The sequence below is a fragment of the Trichosurus vulpecula genome, chromosome 4 (assembly GCF_011100635.1).
Source record: "Trichosurus vulpecula isolate mTriVul1 chromosome 4, mTriVul1.pri, whole genome shotgun sequence".
Classification (NCBI taxonomy): Eukaryota; Metazoa; Chordata; class Mammalia; order Diprotodontia; family Phalangeridae; genus Trichosurus; species Trichosurus vulpecula.
The window spans coordinates 307,736,947-307,750,773 of NC_050576.1; the positions used below are offsets into that span (position 1 = coordinate 307,736,947).

Sequence of the window (13,827 nt, forward strand, 5' to 3'; positions counted from 1 at the left end):
AGTGCCAAAAAGGATGGTAGAAGTCATTTAGTTCTGTGTCTTATTCCCCTAGTTGAAGGCTTAGGAGCCTGGAAAGATAGAGAACTAGAACTGAATCAGTGTTGTGGACAAAATTTGGCCGAAGGAATATGGAGGAGAAAAAGAAGCTGACCCTTCTCATATTAAAATCATTCCTTATGTTGAGATCATTTTTTGGCGTTCTGAATTAACAGTAGGTTAAATTCCCAAACTATTCCCACTTAATAGATCAGGTAACTTTTCTTTTTAATTATTAATCAGTATTGCATAGAGAATAATTAGGTAATGAAACAAAGTTTTTCTTTTTCAATTGAGGGAGAGAAATCAGAGATCACACACAGCTTTTGGAGGAGTTGCTAAGTTAACATTGTAGGCGTCTGAGTGCAGAAGCATGGTGTTACTGCTGGAATAAGAATTGGAGGAACCATAAGAGAAAGGTAGACAGATGCTGAAAACAAACTCTCTCTCCTGCTGTTTACTCACATTCAGTACCTGAAGTCAGCAGTCCATTTGAGATATAGATTGTGTGTTTTTTTGTTTAACTCGTCTCAGTTGGGATTAGTAGTGTTGCTGATGAAGCAAATCTTGTAAAATTTTGTTTATTAGCAGTCTTTAGATATGGTTAACATTCGATCAGGTAATAAATGCTGCTTATTTCAAACTTGGGATCAGCTGTAGCAATTGGAAAAACAGATCAGGTGCATCAAGCCACATTTAATTAATTATATCTTTGTTCTTACTGGGAAGTGAAAATAGTGAGCATCTTAATTTGAAAATATTTTATAATGAGTTTTTGTAATGTTACTAGGTCCTATCCTCTCCCAGATTACTTGAAGGAAATTACTGCAGCAAGTCTGTCTGAACGCCTTTTAATTCTGCTGCCTTCTCTCTTTTTAATTATCTCCTATTTATCCTGAATGTAGCTTGTTTGTACATATATTTCCATGGCTGTTGTCTCATCCATTACATGGTGAGATTCTTGGAGGCAGGTATTGTTTTTTGCTTCTTTTGTATCCCTGGCACTTAGCACAGTACCTGAAACATACTTGGTGCTTAATAAATGTTTATTGACTGACTTGCTATATTGGGCAAGAAAAAAATCAGAATAAATAAATGCATGTGCCTTAAATAAAAGGAGCTGAAAGACTTATGAAAATTCCCTCTCCCAGTACCTCTTCTATAATCTTTTATGAGGAAGACAGATGACAAATAAGTTTGTATAAAAGATTTACTTGGGAGAAAACCATTATTTCAAAGAATGAGTTAAGGTTTCATATGCTCTCTTCCACCTTACTTTTGTTTAAAGAGAATTGATACTTGTAATGATGATCACAAATAAAAAAGTGTGAATTTATGTTCAGGATAGTTCTAGTGTTATATATTTTATTCTAATTATTTGAAAATTCTCATTGCACTTTACATCCCCAATAGTACCTATAGATATGGTGGATACTCATTATTTTTATGAATAAATTCACGTTGTCATAGGCCATTATATTCAGGAGGTAGCTGCAATTACATTGATTATAAATGTATCGTGTATCCCGCTTTTAAAGTCACTTGCCATGGCCTTTTATAATTTTAGATGAAATAGAGAAATGTGGTTTGGATAATTAGAATTGAGTGGTTTCATAACTTGGTTGAACAACCATACATAAAGCATTTATTATAGGTACTTAAAGTAATGTCTGCCTGAAGGGTGGTCTCTGTTAGTGTGATACAACTTTCTTCCTCCCTTGGCCCTGTCCTGTTCAGTACTTTTATTGAGAAATGATGTTGAATGGGTGGTTTAATTAAGTACTCCTATGTGCATATAACAGTCAGGTGCTGGAGAGATAACAAAAGATAATTGAATTCAGTTCAACAAGGATTGATTAAATAAAAATGTTCCTACCCTAATAAAGCTTACAGCTTATGGACCTAGAAAAGGGATGTGTCATATACACAAATATTATGACCCAGAAGGTGTTGTAGCCAAATATGTGAATGACACATAATTGAAAAGATAATAGGGAATACATTGTATGACAGAGTCATGAGTGAGAAGGATCTCTGTGTTTTAGAACTAAGCTGACACCAAAATTATTTCATTTACTCCTGTCATATTTCAAGTTCATGTATTTAGATGTTACATAAATCAGTATGGGATGAGAAAGATAGCTTGGCAGTAGTTCATATGAAAGAAGACCATCATGATTTTAAATGACCACAAGCTAAATATGCAGTTATTAAAAATCTAACTTAAGCTTACTTTACATTACATTAGCAAAACGATAGTGTCTGTTTCATGGAGGTTATAAATCTGCTTTCCTCTGTGCTAATTAGATCATAACTGGAGTATTATTTTTCTCTGCTTTTTAAAATCTGTGCTAATCAGATTATATCTGGAATATTTTTTTCCCAAATGAGATATCTGTAAAGCATTTAGCATAGTTCCTAGCAGGTGATGTGCTTATTCCCTTCCCCTTCCCACTCCCACTCCCATTTTCGACACACACTCTTATTTGAATTAATGTTTTTTATCCACGATTCTTGTTTTGGCAAGCCTCCTTCTTTCCCCAGTGAGGCATCTTTCTCTCTTTTTAAAGGAAATAAAGAAAACATTTTTTGCAAAACAAATCAGCTGTATCTGACAGTATATGGCATCCTCCAGATGTGTAATCACCCATCCCTACAGGGTTAGTGTTGCTCTACTCTGTGCTAATTATACTACATATGGAATATTGTCTTCCAACCTGGGTACCATATTTTTAAAAAGGGTGCTGACAAACTGGAACATATCTAGAAGTGCCTGGCTTTATTGGTCTGGAAACCATGTCATACAAGTGATTGAAGCAACTAGTAGTGTTTCGCCTGGATGAAAGATTGAGAGTGGCAGGGAGGGTTTATGATAGAGTTCTTCGTTGTAGGGCCATTATGTAGAAGGAGGATCCTTGCTCTATGTTGTTGCAGAAGATGGAATCAGGACTAATTGGTGGTGGTTTTTAGCTCATTTTAATAATGATTAGTCCAGAATGGAGCATCCTTCTAGAATTCCCTCAAAGTTCTTTTCTGCTTTTTCTTAAGGTACTTGCTACTTGTCAGTCTCATGCCAGTATTTCGTCTTCAAGTAGTGAATTCTTCACCCTCTTGAGTAGTCAGATCTTATCAGGAACATTATAGTAGGGGATTGAGATCTTAGAATTAAGGTTTGTTAATGTCCCTTCCAACTTGCAAATTCTATGAGCTATAATAGTGTGTTCTACTCTAACATGTGCATTTCCCTATGTTTTTGTGAACCCTGATGACTAGAACATCCATATATCTAGAATGATTGGGAATAGAGTACTCTGAATACTTGAGAGTGTTATAACACCCTGACTTGGCCTTCTGAGAACAGCTGACGCAGTTCTTGGATTGAATAGTCTCGTCAGTTTTAGTTTTAATTAATCAGGCAGTTTAGATGTCATAGGGCAGCACTCCCCTTTAATATTGCAGTGCTTATCAGCTTGTGCTTAATTGGTTTAACATGATGGAGTTCCTTCTATCACTATTTTGGTAACATTTGTTATGAGCTTGTTTATTTCCTGGAGTCATGATACAATTAAACTGCTTCATTCAGGTACGTGCCTCATGTTATTTTATTTTTTATTGTACTTTATTTTGCTTTAATTTCAAGAAATCCTTTTGGAATTTATTAGATTTTTAAGAGAGCAGTATAACCTGATGAAAATTTCTGTTTGAAATACAAAAAAGGAGATCATTTTCCTTCATGAGAAAAATGTTTTTACACCCTCAAAATGTGTCACAATACTAAAAATAAAATAATAAGAAAGGTTTCCTTTAAGATAATTGGGTTGGTCCATTAAATAGAGTAATAGAAAGAATCATGCCTTAAACCCCAGTTAATATGATTCTTTCTCTGTGTCTGTGTCTTCATGTTATTTCTTACTTAATAAAATTACTAATAAAAGTTCTTGTCATAGGCCTCTTTGGTAAAGCATGTTTTTTTTTAACTGTGAATTTACATCAACAAGCATTTATAATGAGCTTACTGCAAGCTAGTCACTATGCTAAACATTGGAGGTACAAAGGCAAAAAACACTATCTGCTCTGGGACTCACAATCTGATGAGGGAGAAACAACATGCAAACAAGATTATCTGTGTATCTATCTAAACTTGGAGGAAATATTGGAGACAAGGCATTAGCATTAAGGGGGACTTGAGTTATCCAAGCAAAACATGAATACTAACTATTCTTACTGCCCAGAGTGATACAGCTGGTCAGGAGGCAGACCCAAGATTAGATTTTGGATCTTCTGACTCCCAGACTGTTCTCTCCACTGTATTGTTCCCCAGATGGTATTGGGGATGGTTACCTACATCAGATATTCAAATACCACCAGCTTGGACGATCTTCCTGAGTACAGCCAAATGAGATTAAAGTGTAACTGGCGAATATTTGACAGAATAAATAAAAATACAATGAAATTTAAATAATTTTAATTGGTGGGCTCTGGGGATGGTTTAATGGCCCAGTTTCTATTTTGAGTTTTGGACCACTGTTGTACCTTAGTGAAACACGAATAGTTTTTATGGGGAATTTAATATGAAGGTGCATGTCTTGGTTTATTACTAAAAGATCGTTATTTCAATGCTTTGTAAAGTCTTAGGGACAGTTACAAGGACATCAAACAGTGTATCAGTTAGCATTTATTAGGTGCCTACTATCTGTTAGGCACTGAGAAGAAAAAGGCAAACAAAACAGCCCCTGCCCTTGAAAAGTTTATATTCTGTCAGAGGAGGAAAAAAACTGTATGTATGCAGCATACACAAAATAAGCATCAAGTAATTGGATGGGAGTAGAGGGAGGGCATTAGGCCCCCTGGGGAAGATCGGGAAAGGCTTCATGTAGAGCTTTAGAAAGGGCTTTGAAATGATGGGCATGGAAGGGAGCCAATGCCAAAGCACGGAGTATATGGGGAACACCTAGGCCTGTTTGGTTAGACTGTGTAGTGTGTGGGCAGTGGGGGCAATGTATAATAAGGCTGGAAAGACATGTTGGAGCAGGCTTAAATGACGAAAAGTGTTGTTTATATTTGGTCCTTGAGGTAGCAGAAAAGCCACTGGAGTGGGTTAGGGTAGTGACATGGTCAGATCTATGTTTTAGAAAAATTACACTGCCAGCTGTGTGGAAGGTGGTTAGGAGAGGGAAGAGATCAGGCAGGAAGAATGGTTAGGAGACCCTCACAGTAGTCCAAGGAGTGGATGAGGAAGGCTTGGACCAGGATTGAGTGGAATGGAGAAAGGGGGACCTATTCTAGAGGTGCTATCGTGGGAAATGATTGGATAAGTGGAGTAAAAGAGAGTGCCTCCAAGGTTAAGAACCTGGAAGACCCAAAGGATGGTGGTAACGTTGGTAAAAATTGGGATGATTGGAGAGACAGGTGTTTTGCAGGGTGGGAATAAAGATATCTTTTTTTTTTTTAAACATGTTAAGTTTGAGATGCCTATCCAGTTTGAAATTCCCAGCAGGTAATTGGTGAGTTGAGGAGAGGGACTAAGGCTGGATATATTAAGTCTGGAATCATCTGCATCGAGCTTATATCCAAGAGAGCCAAAGAGGTCAATGGAGAGAGAGAATTCTGAGGACCCTGGAAGCTCAGAGCCTTGGAGTGTAATACTGTTGGGTGGATGTGCTTTGGTGAACCAGAGAAGGTGACTAATAATGGGATGCAGTCTGAGGGAGAACAGTGTGATGAAACCCCAGGGAGGGAAGATCCTAACATACAGCAATGTAGAAAGAAGATGATTAGAAGGGTCAAGAGCCACAGCAGCTCCAGAAGGGCAAGCCACCAGCTTACAGCGTCCACACAACTTAATAAATACCCTTTAATACCCATTTGGATTTAAGGAATAAAGTCTTTTGGCTTTTTAACCAGGAGACATTCTGCCCTACTGTGAGGTTGGGTTTGGTTTTTTCTTCCCCTAGTCTCTCAGGCATGTGGTACTTAACTTGGCCCTAGGCCTTTTTCCCTGCGTGATGACAGTGGGAGAGGAAAATAGGGAATTGGAGCAGTGATTTCAGGGATAGATGAGGGGAATGCTCCTCTTACTTTTGTTTGGCACCTTTGCTGTTAATCTGTAGTGTTAGGAACTTCTGGAGCACACAAAGGTAAAAAGTCAGTCATACAACCACTTATGTGTCAAAGTCAGAACATTAACTCACATCTTCTTGCCTTCAAGCCCAGCTCTCTATCCATGGCGACTTAGAATGTGGGGCTTTAAAAAAAAAAAAAAGAATGTGGGGCTTTTGACTTGCCTTTAGTTGCCTGTAATAGCAACTAAACAAGATCCCTCCCTGTCCCTACTTTTTTTCTTTTCTTTCTTAACCATCTATATATACCCTGCTGTTGGAATCATCTTACTAAGATACTTTTATGCCTAAAAACTTTTCATAAGATCCCATTGTCCGATAAAACCTGACTGAAGGAGCTGGAGATGTTTAGGTTAGATAGAGGAGAGGGATAGTGGGGTGCACAGGATAGTTTTCAAAAATTTGAAGGGTTGTCATGTGGAAGAGCATTATGAGGCAATGAGTAGAAGTCGCCAAGAGACAAAATTTAGGTTTCATGTAAGGGAATACTTTGTAACAATTGGGACTGTCTAAAAGTGGAATAGTCTGTTAGGAATTTAGTGTGGGGTCCTCCGTACTGAAAGTCTAAAAGCAAAGGCTGCAATGCCCCGCCATGCCAGATATGTTGTAGAGGGGACTGGATCCCTGTTGAGGTATGGTTTGTAATAGAGATCTTCTGAAGTGCCATATATCTCTGTGATTCTGTGTAGTTGGAGAGAACATGGGACTGAGGAGATCTGAATTCTATTTTTTTTTTTATCTTGGGTAAGGCATCACTTCTCGGTCTTCCTTTGTGTGTAAAAGGGGAGGGGGGGCAGTTGTTGGACTAAGTGATCTGGGGCTGCTTCCTGCTCTGTTATTCTGTAATTCTAGTAGACAAGGCATTGATGTTGCATTTTGTTGACTGTGGATTATGAAATCCCCCAAACTTCTCCCCCCGCCCCCCCCCCCCAATAGAAAATGCTTACAGGGAACATCATCAGCTAATTGACAGTAATACTCCTGCTTGAAAGTAATGACTGTGACCTTTAAAAGGATTTGGTAAGTTTGTGGTTATGAAAGTAATTTTGTCTGAAAGCTCCTTTTTTCTTTTTTACCTCTGGAAATTTAGGGCATTCCCTTCCATCTCTCCCCGCCCCCGCTCCCCCCCCCCCCCCCCCCCCAACAAAACAAAACAACCGCAAAACCAAATCCTGGTGATAGAGGAGCTAGAGACTGTACAATATTTAACCATCAGCCATAGCTAATAAACTGTATATGATAGTTGATCATACTTCCTCTGAAAAGACTTTTGTTTCTATTACATAGGAATCCCAGCTCATGAATGCTGGCTGTGATGAAGATAAGGAAAACCTTGTAAGTTCAATATTCTAGTAATTAGAAACTGAATAAACTAAGTTTTATATTATATGCTTGGGTTGCCACTGTGATAGTCAAACAATGAAAGTATCATATCCAGTTTTCATGTAGTGCATTTGCTACAGTTAGCTAAACTATTGTGGTTAAAGTCCTAGGAGCTTCTACTGCTTAGAGAAAGAACATGTTATTTTCTGATTGTTTTATGGTATGTAAAGTAAATAGTCTTTATCAAGAATGGGTACTGTAATTTGAAGAGAACACAAAGGTCCTCAAAAGAGAACCAGGGGGTCTGTATCGTAAAGGAGTTGTAATGAACTGCTTGGCACTTTAAGGGAAAGCCTGGATAAATAGATGTTTCCTTTTGAGTTGCTTCATAAAGAATACTGACAGGATGTTACACAACATTCACATACCAGATTGAGCTCTGTTGCTAGAGAAATTGGGCAAAACCGAACAAGTTATTTGGTCAGCTCTCAAGCATTTTTATTTCCACATGTTTGGGGAACAAATTTATTTACTCAGTGGAGTTGGAAGGGTCATGCATAGTTTCTTGAAAACTCTCTCAGAGCCTGTGCTGAATTGAGGGAGTGAACAAAACCACTCTGCAGTTACTATTGCTTAACTGGTTTTTCACTTTGTCTTTTAAAAAAAAAATTAACTGTTATCGTTGATTTTTACATGTGACAAAGGAAAGCTGTGTTGGTTATTGTGCAGTTCGAGTAAAACATCGCTGTCCTGTGGATTATGGCTTGATTTCTTGTTAAATTCATTTTCAGTGTGCTTAGAAAACTACCTTTTAGTTTAGTATTTTTTATTTTCTTTGCAAATATGGAAGATTAGGAGGAATGAAGTTCTATAAAAAGGAATTATATGTGAAAACAATTTTTAACATTCTTTTTTTCTTTTAAGTTTTGAGTTCCAAGTTCTATCCCTCCCTTCCTCCCCTCCTCCTCCTTGAGACACTAAGCAATTTGATATAGGTTATACATGTGCAATGATGTAAAACATTTCCATATTAGTCGATTTGTGCAGGACTCAAACAAGGAGGGAGAGAGAGGGAAGGAAGAAAGGGAGGGGGGGAGGGGAGAGAGAGAGAGAGAGAGAGAGAGAGAGAGAGAGAGAGAGAGATCGAGTGAGAGCGCACATCAGTTCTTTCTCTGGAGGTGGATAGCTTTTTTCATCATGAGGATGTCCTTTGGGATTGTATTGCTGAGAATAGCTAAGTCATTCACAGTTCTTCATCCTACAATATTGCTGAATGATCTCTTGGTTCTTCTCACTTCAGTTTGTATCAGTTCATGTAAGTCTTTCTAGGTTTTTCTGAAATCATCCCACTTTGTCACTTACAGCTCAAAAATATTCCATTACAATAATATACTACAACTTGTTCAGCCATTCCCCAATTGATGGGTGCCCCCCTCAGTTTCCAGTTCTTGACCATCGCAAAAAGATCTACTACAAATATTTTTGTACAAATAGCTCCCCCCTCCCCCCATCTCTTTGGGATAAAAGACCTAGCAGTGGCATTGCTGGATCAAAGGGTATCCACAGTTTTATAGCCCTAGTTCCAAATTGCTCTCCAGAATGGTTGAATCAATTCACAACTCCATCAGCAATGCATTAGTGTCTCAGTTTTCCTACATCCCCTGCAACAGTTGTCATTTTCCTTTTTTCGTTGTATTAGTTAATGTGATAGGTGTGAGTGTTGTCAGACATTTTAAAAGGGCAGGAGTTCTGGAAAAAAATGTTACGTTTTGGAATTTTAGAAAATCTGCACCTGTGATTTAAACTGTATATGGGGAACTTGCATTGTGTATACTCTCTCTAATGATGTAGAACAGTGGTGTCAATCTATAGGGACTGCATATTGACTTAGAAAACCACAAAGTAATATTATGTGAGTTGTATTTTTACTGATTTTGTTAAATAATGCCCACTTACATTTAATCTGCTTCTGACTACACTGGGGTGTTCTTCAGGTTTGCTGCCTTTGATGCCAACTCATCTGTGATTAATAAACGACTTTCAGAGAGTTTTCCAGGTCTAGGACTGTGAAATGCTAATTGACTTGACTTTAGTCACATAGCTAGAAACTGTCAGTGACCAGGGCTTCTTAACTCCAGTGCTGCCCTTTCTTTTCCACTGCGTCAGGCTTCCTCTTGGGTTTGGAAATAATAAACATAAGGCATTTCAATGCTATTTGAAATTTGTCTGTTGCAAAATTTTAATCCCAGGCTTTGCTTTTTCTCTGCCAGCATGCTTTCTAGACTATTTCCTCCCACTTTCACCTGGTGTGTGTTTCAGGAATGCTAGTCGTAATAATAGACTAAGCCAAATGTAATTGAGCAGATAAATCTGCCATTGTTACAAAAACAAAAACAACTCCCTTCCTACCCTATGCCCCCCCCCCCCAAAAAAAAACCAAACTGATCTAATTGTGGCATTATCTGTTTGAATCAGAATTTAAGGTCATAGGATTTAAAGCTGAGAAAGGAACCTTATAGTCTCCATTTAATTCCAACCTCCTCATTTCATGGATGAGGAAAATGAGGTCCAGAGAGAACACAGAATCATAGGATTTTATCACTTCCACCTGGCAACTTTGCCTGTGATGGTTTCCATCTATCGCTTGTTGGCATAAGAAGTTAAATGGGAATTTCTTGGCAGTTTTGCAGAAGCTCAAGCAACGCAGGACCTATGACTGAATACTAACCCAAATTTTACAGTAAGGTAAACACTCCTTGAAAGAAAAAGAAAATATTCGGACTTCTTCTCTGGTACAAAGAGAGGGCCAAAAAATTTTACTCAGATTCTCCAGATTCCAGTGCCCTTAACTCCAGAGATGTGGAAGGGATAACTGCTTAGATTTATACCTTTAGAAGCTTCTACTATGTGTCAGTAGAGTGGGAAGTAAAAGTAGAAAAGGGATCAGTCAATAAACATTAAGTGTCTTCTATGTATGCCAGGCATTATGCTAAGCACTGGGGATACCAAAAAAAAACAAAACAAAACAAAACGCAAAAGACAGTTCTTGCTCACAATCTAATGAGGGAGACAACATGCAACTCACATAGATTTCAAGTAAAGATAAATGGGAGATAATTAACAAAGAGAAGTCACTGGAATTAAGAGTTAGGGAAGGTTTCTTGTAGGAAGTGGGATTTTAGTTGGGACTTAAATGAAGCCAGAGAAATCAGTAGTCAGAGCAGAGGAGGGAGAGAGTTCTAGGCATGGGGGACACCAGAGAAAATTGCCCATAGCCAAGAGATGGAGGGTGTTGTTGGTGGAACAGCCAGGAGGCCAGTGTCACTGGAATGCAGAGTGTGTGTTCAGTAGTAAGGTGTAAGAAGACTGGAGAGGTAGGAGAAGGCTAGGGTATGAAGGACTTTGGATGCCTAATAGGGAATTTTGCATTTGCTTCTGGAGGCAGTAGGGAGCCACTGGAGTTTATTGAGTAGGGGGTGACATGATCAGACTTGTAATTTAAGAAAGTCACTTTAGTAGCTAAATGGAGGGTGAGTTGGAGTGGGGAGAGACTTGAGGCAGCAGGCACACCCACCAGCAGGCTACCGCAGTAGTCCAGGCTTGAGCTTATACTAGAGTAGGGGCAGGGTCAGAGGAGAGAAGGAAGCATATTTGAGAAATGGTGAAAAGGTGAAGTTGACAGGCTCAGGCTACAGCTTAGATATGGGGGGTGAGAGATAATGAGGATTTGAGGATGACGCCTGTGAGTAGCAAGCCTGAGGAACTGAGAGGAGAGTGTTGCCTTCTACAGTAAGTGAGTTTAAGATGTCTACTGAACATCCAGTTCAAGATGTCTGAAAGGCAGTTGGAGACCTGCAAAGAGTTGGGGGCAGAAAAGGTAGATATGACAATTGTTGGCATAGAGATGGTAATTAAATCCATGGGAGCTGATGAGATCACTGCAGTGACATTGTATGGAGGAAGTAGAGAACTCACCACAGGACTCTGAGCTATTGAATACCTATGGTTAGAGGGCATGATCTAGATGAGGAGATGTGGAAGGAGCTGGCAGATAGAAGGAAAACCAGGAAAGGAGCGTTACCGAGGAAGAAAGGGTGAAAAACAGTATCAGAAACTACAGAGAGGTCAAGGAGAATGAGGAATATTCGCTTCACTCAAGAAAGTACTTTTGAATCAGGTGAGGAAATTATCTTACGGTTGGCAAATTTTATTTTTAAAGTTAGTTATCGGCCATGTTTTATTTATATTAACTCACTCTGTGAGTAGCAAATAAGGTGCCAGCCTATACTGGTAGAGGATGCTTGTTTACAGGAGAGTACTGTACCAATGAAATCACAGGTCTAGTCTCTGTCCTTATGTGGAAAAGTGTTCTTTTGTGTCAGCCAGAAAGATACACTGTCTTCAGGCTTCTGTCTTGAGCTGAGGAAACAGATAATGCCATTAGCTATCAATGGGACAGCTATTTTCTTGACAGTAGGCCCAAGTAGAAGTGATGAGGATCAGGAAAATCTGTGATAGAACATTTAAGTTGTTACTTAAAGGAAAAAAGAGGTTGTACGTGTCTTTGTTACTCTAGGCCTAAGAAAGTATTTGCATGGAGCTAGGTAACTTTCAGGAAACTTTTTTCTTTTAATAGATAAATTCAGCAAGTCAGTTAGTTACTAAACATTAAGCGCCTGTTATGTGCCAGGTATGGTGCTAAGCACTGAGATACAAAAGGAAAAAAAAGACAGTCCCTGCCCTCAAGGAGCTCACAAAATCTAAAATTCAGTCCACAATTATTTTTACCTTTTTCAGGTATTTTATGGTGGGAGAATTCAATTAGAAACTTTTCCATGCTCAAATTTATAAAATAAGATATTAATAATTGGAGAGGCTGCATATTGTAATGGGTATAGGGCAGGCCTTGGAATCAGGAAGACCTGTGTTCAAGTCCTGACTGTAAGAAGGAAGACCTGTGTTCAAGTCCTGACTGTAAGACCTTGGGCAAATCACTTAATCTCTTAATGCCCCAGGAAACGCTTTATCTGTAAGTTCCTGAAGAGTTCCTTATCTAAACTTGTGGGGGAACTTTCTGTGCTGATAAATCATACAGGTGGCCTGCCTTCTATGCCCTAAAAAATCATATTGATACTGCACCATGTGACTTACAAAGCACTTTGATTTCGATAGCCCCATGATAGGTAAGGCAAATATTATCATTCCCACTTTACAGATGAGGAAGTTGAAACTAGTATGGGATTGAGCCAAATCTTGAACCCAGGTTTCCAACTCTAAGCCTAGTTTTCTTTGCTTTATATGATGTGGTGTATGATACTTTAAAAATTCTTTTCTTTTATGAGATTTACAGGTTTCTTTCAGTTTCTGGTCATTTCAGGTACAGGCATGTTTGAATTTAAAATGACCTTCAGAGCAGTAGTTGGAATGTTTATCTTTCCTCAAATTTGTTAAAATATATTGCATGTTATATAGAAAAGATTCTTATTTTGGGATCTTACAACGTGAAAGTAGCCTGTGCATGTACACATTTGAGAATTATCTGAATTTAGGCAAGAGTCATCATCTCTGTGTCTGTGGGCCCAGGTATTGGATAGTTGCTTGCAGTCCTGGTTCGTGTTCAGAGGACAAATACTGGCATACTTATCTCTACTTCCCTGAAATCTCAGAAGGGTTGTTGTGTTTGTCCTTAGTTCTCAAAGAGGACCGCGGCATCAGGAAAATGATTGATATGAGGTGCACTTGACTTTGATTGGAGTGAGGGAGGGCTGTGCAAGGTCACCAGCCTCACTCTCTCCTCCAGAGCCATCTGGGTCCAGTGGCCTGATATTCAGCAGGAGAACTGGAGGTGGCCCATGATGCATTGGGAGACCCTGGCCCTTTTAGGCTAAGGTCTTTTCAGGTTCTCACTTTAAGTGAGGTAACGCCCAGAATGCATAAGCAGAAAAAGGAAAGGAATGAGTAACTCAAATGAGGGGAAATTCTAGTTGTCCTGTTGCTAGATGGACCTATATTACAATACTTGTAATTAGGCAGACAAAAACTGATGATGGAAGCCTCAAAGAGACGGGGCCCTGGAAAAGATGAGATAGAAAGAGGAAACCCATTTATTCTTTTCTTTCTTCCACGTAGCCCAGAAAAGATGAGGTCGCAAGACTGTTTCTTCATAAATATTCTTAGGTTATAATGATAGTTCACCTCAAACCTAAGTGCAAAATCTGGTCTTGTCGGTGCTACGTATGCTAATTTAAAAAGCCTAAATTCTGTTGAATTGTAAATAATGATGAAGAAGGTGTAATGAGCATTCCTGCATGTTAACCACTTTTCTGCTAAGAAGAATGAATAATTGAAT

The 13,827-nt window shown here is 38.8% G+C and overlaps 1 protein-coding gene across 5 annotated transcripts in view; it reads left to right on the top strand.

The window, feature by feature from the left end:
* ELF1 (E74 like ETS transcription factor 1) overlaps positions 1-13,827 on the top strand; it is a 99,514-nt gene that overhangs the window by 56,503 nt on the left and 29,184 nt on the right. For 3 of the 5 annotated variants that reach the window (XM_036755872.1, XM_036755874.1, XM_036755873.1), the window contains exon 3: positions 7,443-7,490. The exons of the other annotated variants lie outside the window; for them this stretch is intronic. In XM_036755872.1, coding sequence (XP_036611767.1) covers positions 7,443-7,490 — 48 coding nt within the window. The remainder of the gene's footprint in view (positions 1-7,442; positions 7,491-13,827) is intronic. 5 annotated transcript variants of the gene reach the window in all.